We start from the raw sequence: 5514 nt of genomic DNA on the forward strand, positions 1-5514 counted from the left end.
TGAAATGCCTGTTTTGTGAGCTTTGCAGTTGGTTTTAAAACTAGAGATAGACAGAAGACAGTTTGACCATTTTTTTTAACAGTTATCACACTTTTCTACTTAATGTCATTGTTTTTTATATTTGATCTGCAAATACATGGACTTCATTTACGTACCCTCAAGTCATTAAAACCTGTATGATTTATGTCTTTCCCTGTATGGGAAGTCGTGGCCTAATGGTTAGAGAGTCGGACTCGTAACCCAAAGGTTGTGGGTTCGAGTCTCGTACCGGCAGTGATTGTGGGTGGGGGGAGTGAATGTACAGCGCTCTTTTCCACCTTCAATACCACGACTGAGGTGTCCTTGAGCAAGGCACCGATACTTGGCCACACGTCACTCACTTTCTTTTTTTTTTTTTTCTTTGAAACACAAAGATGAAAAAAAATGCCTCAGTGTTTTTTTGGCAATGCAATGAATTTCAGTGGGGTCTAATGTTATTGGTTTCCAGTGCTCTTCAAAATATTTTCCATGTTCCACAGAAGTAAGTAATACAGGTTTGGAACAGTGAGTGAAACACAGAATGATTATTTTTGGTTTGGTTTAAGCTCTGTTGACATGAGACTTGTCACACCGAACTTGTCTGTGTAAAGTTACATCTAATCTGTCAACTAATATCATGCAAAGCCAGTTAACATGTCAAAGCACCAGTTTATCTGCATATGTGTGCAAAGACATTGGAAAGGGACATGACATAACTATTCACAATGTTTACAATAAATCAGCTAAGCCACTGAAATTATGTCTGTAACAAGTTTATTCATCTTCAATAGTCTCACGCTCAAAATTAAATTTTTTAGAAAAAAGAGGCACATACACTGGGAAGATTCAGAAACTGGAGACCAACGACCCCCAGTGCTGCTAAATGTAGTCAAGTGACCGTCTCCTTCAAAGTCAATGCCTGCAACACACAAATATATTAGTTTTTTGTTCATAGTCTCACTTTTGTCACAAGTATGTTCTGTTTTGTGTTTTTTTTTCTTTTTCTCCCTGCTCCCATTTGCTTGCCTGAGTTCCCTAGTTAGTCTCATTGGTTGTTAATTAATCGTTCTCGTAAATGCTATGTGGTTGTGTTTCTCTCCATTGGTCTCCTGTTTATTGTGTGGATTTATTGTCATTAAAGACTATTTTTGGTAATCTCCTTCATCATGCACTTCACTACAGCCACTACACTTCCAATGTTTAAGTCTTCCAAGCTTAAATGAACCATGTCTGCCACAAAGTTCCATAATTTAACAATGTTTAGCTACAACTTATAGGTAGTAAAAATATGACTCACCAATACTGCTCCTTACCTAAAAGAACCATTTAATACAAATTAAAAACATTGCAAATAACCAAGATAAGGTACACATTCTCAGATGATTTTTGCTGAAAGATCATACCTCTGTGACAGTTTCAGTGACGTCACTGTCTGTGGTGTAGTTGAGTTTCCCCAGCGCTGCACATTTGATCTCGTATTCAGTTCCTGATCTCAGATCAGTCAGAGTAACTACGTCTTGATCCTTCATCACAGGTTCAGATGTCCAGACTGAGTCCTGCTTCGGTTTATACAGTAATCTCAGCTCCACTGTAGCAGAACACACTGGAGGAACCTTCAGAACCACAGTGTTTTCTGTGACCTCTTCAGTGACTGGACAGACTGCTTTGGATGGAGGAATAAAGCAAACAGCTTCATCACATCCATGTTCATACAGCAGAATATAGGAGGCAGGATTATTCTTCATCTCTCTTGAGGACACAATGAACATGTCTGATTTATGATCTTCTAAATCCATCAACTTTTTAAATACCTCTAAGTTGCTCTTCATGTTCTTTTTGGCATCAGGGCTGAGCCAAGACTTTTGTTCTGAATCAGGGTTGTACTCATCAGTTTCTCCTTTTGCTGAAGGATTCAGATAGACCTTTTGTTGAAGCAGCATCACATCTGTTCAGTTCAATGATGTGAATGTGTAACAGATCAGATTTCCATCTTCCTGATTCATCCAGATGGCATCTAGATTGACTTCTACTATTGCACCATAATCCTTTAGCCGTCTGATGACTGATTTAATGATCTCAGACTCTCTTTCTCTCTCTTTCAGCCATTCTGCCAGGTCTCGTCCTCTGAATGGAGATTTATTATGATCTTTTAGAAGATCATTCAGTGCTGTTTCCTTCATCACGTCTCCACGGATGTTTGGCAGCAGAGAGCCGAGTTTCTCCACCAGTCTCAGCTTGTACTCACAGCAGTTTTGCTTCATTTGCAGGATTTTATCACAAAATTCAGCAAAAGTTGAAGCAGGTGAGTCTTTCAGAAGATCACTGCATCTCATCTCAACTGTATTTAAACTCCCAATCATTGATTCAGTTTTAATAATGAGATCCATGCTGATGTCTTTCTGAAGTTTTGAAGCTCTTGAGTAAAGTTTGTCCAGAGGATAAAGCCAAACTCTCAGAGGAACCATCAGCTCTTTGTTTTCTCCCAGCAGTTTTGGAAGATCAGTGAAAACCTTCAGTGCATCTTCAAAAGAGGTCGGGTTAGACGGTAACTGGAAATCACCATAAAATGTGCATGTGAATTTCTGGACTGCATTCTTCTGTAAAAACCCAATGCCTGAACAGATGCTCGCTCGCTCTCTTGATCTTTGGCTCTTTCACCTTGTTGACCGCGCTACAAAGTGCTCACACGCTGTAACATCACGCGAGCGAGACTCCAGAACTCAAACCTTCCGTTGAAACTTTGTGAACGCCGAAGTCTTCAAAGTCTAAAGCCAAGCAAAGAAACTCTCAGAAGAACTTTAAGCATCACTCTCCGTACCTAAGGCAACCGACTTCTGAAGCTCCTAAGTCACAAGGAAACCAACCATTTACCATGAGGGCTCTCCCAAAAAGATGACATCCAAACGACAGATCGGCAACCAATCAGAGGCTTCGGGATTCCCTCAGGCAGAAAAGGAAACCCCTCTTAGCTTTCCAGCTCAAACGCAAGTAACAAACAAAATCTTCTATCTGCTGAAACTGGTGCTGAATCGATCTTAAGCAACTAAAGATAAGCCAAATCTCTGCTTTTGTGATTTTCTTGGTGCGATCTAAGAACGAGTAACTTACTAGATCTTTGGGATTTTCTTAAAACTCCGTTAAACTCTCATCTTCAGAACTGTATGTGTGTTTGTGTGCTTTTGATAGTTTTAGTTCCATGTAATCTATAGAGTAGTTCAAATAAATTCATGTTTCATTATAAGAATCATTGTCTTGTGTCGTGTATTTTAAAAGTTAAAACTTTGCCCAGATCGTGCTACCTAGCTCGTAGCTTAACAATCATCACTAACAGTTATTATGACCGTGGCCAGGACATAATATAAATATCCAAATTGTTAAGATATACTGATGTTAACGTCTCGCTGGACGAACAGTTGATAAAGTGTAAAATATCAAATTTGGAATCAGTTGTAATCAGGTTGACTTTGAATTTTCAGATTCGAATTCCCCTCTCAAAAGAGTTAATTTTCCTACACTATGGTGGAGAATGCGAGCAAATTTGACTTATAATTCATAACACCAAGACATTGTGGGTTGAATCTTTTCTATTTTTATCCGGAGAATATATTAGAGACACAGAAACAGAGTTGTTGTGTTACTGTATACTTTATTGTGGCATGCCAGCGTGTTGAAGAGAACTGCAGTAAAACATTTAAATTTTGTCTGTTGAGACAAGAGTTAGTCGCTCTAAAAGCGCACAAGAAAGAAGTGAGCGTGTTCCTCGTTTTCCTTTCTTTCAAAAGGCCTTCATAGTTTGATTTGTAGTGTGCGTGTCCCACTTCTTACCGAACTATGCTAACGTTATGTATCTGCCTGGTTTGAGAATATTAGATTAGCTAACTGATACTCCTCTGCCATTTATTCACTAAAAACTAGTGAACTTGAAACGCGGAGCTCAGAGAGAGTGTCTGAACGTTATTTTATGGGAGAATTGTGAAAGCTTGATCAAGTAGAATTGTGGTTAAATCCATGTGTTTTTTTTTTCTGTCTATATAGGCTAACACAAAGTGCTTAGATCCGCCGAGATCTACAATAACGTTATTGTATTAATTGCAGAAAATCTGTAGATTAATTTATGAAGAAAAGGGTATTTTGTTTTGTCTTTCTCTCTCATCTTACCATTAGCTCTTATCTTTCTTTGAAAAAGTGGAAGCAGCCAATTATAATTCTGTTCCTTGCTCTGTTTGTTATTCTTCTTTTCTCCCTCTGTTCTCTAACTGTGCTACCTGTGCGTGTGCTTACTAATTTTCCCCACAGAGACCACAAATTAGAAGCACGCCCACCAGAGGATCACAGTCGCTGAGAACCACACTCACCTGCCCATTACACACTCAACGTCAAACCACACTTGACATTGTACACTTATACCTCTGTTTTGCCTTGTTTGTTTTGTCCTCTTCAAGGTCTGTGTCAGTCTATGTTCTAGATCTCCCTCACCGAGTCAAAACATGTCTCGCACAACAGACTCTGTTGGCCACTGGGAGGACCTCGAGACATGGCTAAGTGTTGCAACAGACAGCCTCCTACCTAAGGCTGCTGAAACACTGAAGCATCAGACACAGGACCAGCTGGATGACAACATAAGATTTATGAGACAAGACCCAAGTCAGAGCTACAGTCACAAAGAACTAGCCAAGATCACTGGCTCCTTAAGCCACACACTCATCGCCACCCTCAAGCTGAGCGACAGGCACGCCGCCCATCTCCAGCAGGAGCTAACACGCGCACAACGACGCGTCGAGCAGCTAGAAATGGAGGCTCAGGAACGACGGGAAGGGACCGATGAGGTGGAACAAGGCGCCGAGGAGGAGATCACCAGGCTAAAAGGGACCCTAGCAGCTACTACCCAAGAAATGGAACAAGGCAAGGCAGACTACGCTGATCTCTCCAACAAGCTACAATATGCAGAACAGCTCCTGGAAAAGGCAAAGACAGACTTTAGAGGCAAGAACGGCAGAATTAAAGCCCTTGAAACTCACTTGGATGAGTCAAGGAATGAGATAAGCCGTCTATCACTACAGCTGGACTACATAAAAGAGGAGTCCGACAGCATCAGAGAGGAACTCAGACATGCCTACGAGCTGCACCCTGAGCCTACAAGGACACGACGGCCACCAGTCTCACCCCACATCAAAGAGGAGTCCGACAGCATCAGAGAGGAACTCAGACATGCCAACGAGCTGCGCCCTGAGACTACAAGGACACCACGGGCACCAGTCTCACCCCTGCTGAGCAGGACCGGGTCCCCTGTTCCTGGACTGACACGTGATCAAAGGGGGAGGGGGCAGTGCTGAAACATTCACCAGCTCCCTTTGAAGAACTTTACCTCACGACAAAGCTAAAAGAACCTGCTCCAGCCAGCCACAGATCATCGCATGGCTTGGACCTCAAAGACCTCGGCAAACTTCGCCAGGAACATTGCCAAATTCACCCAAGTGGTGCCAGTTAGCCAGGATG

At 41.7% G+C, this 5514-nt stretch overlaps 1 protein-coding gene and 1 pseudogene across 1 annotated transcript; one reads left to right on the forward strand and one right to left on the reverse strand.

The window, feature by feature from the left end:
• Nucleotides 1–811: 811 nt before the first annotated feature.
• On the reverse strand, nt 812–2892 carry LOC107718369 (neoverrucotoxin subunit alpha-like; annotated as a pseudogene).
• A 1613-nt stretch (nt 2893–4505) lies between these two features.
• On the forward strand, nt 4506–5351 carry LOC107718370 (uncharacterized protein PF11_0207-like). The gene has a single exon (XM_016525415.1). The coding sequence runs from the start codon at nt 4506–4508 to the stop codon at nt 5349–5351; it is 846 nt and encodes a 281-aa protein (XP_016380901.1).
• The last annotated feature ends 163 nt before the right edge of the window (nt 5352–5514 follow it).

Source organism: Sinocyclocheilus rhinocerous, unplaced genomic scaffold (assembly GCF_001515625.1).
Source record: "Sinocyclocheilus rhinocerous isolate Xijiao unplaced genomic scaffold, SAMN03320098_v1.1 scaffold7810, whole genome shotgun sequence".
In the NCBI taxonomy this organism is placed as follows: domain Eukaryota; kingdom Metazoa; phylum Chordata; class Actinopteri; order Cypriniformes; family Cyprinidae; genus Sinocyclocheilus; species Sinocyclocheilus rhinocerous.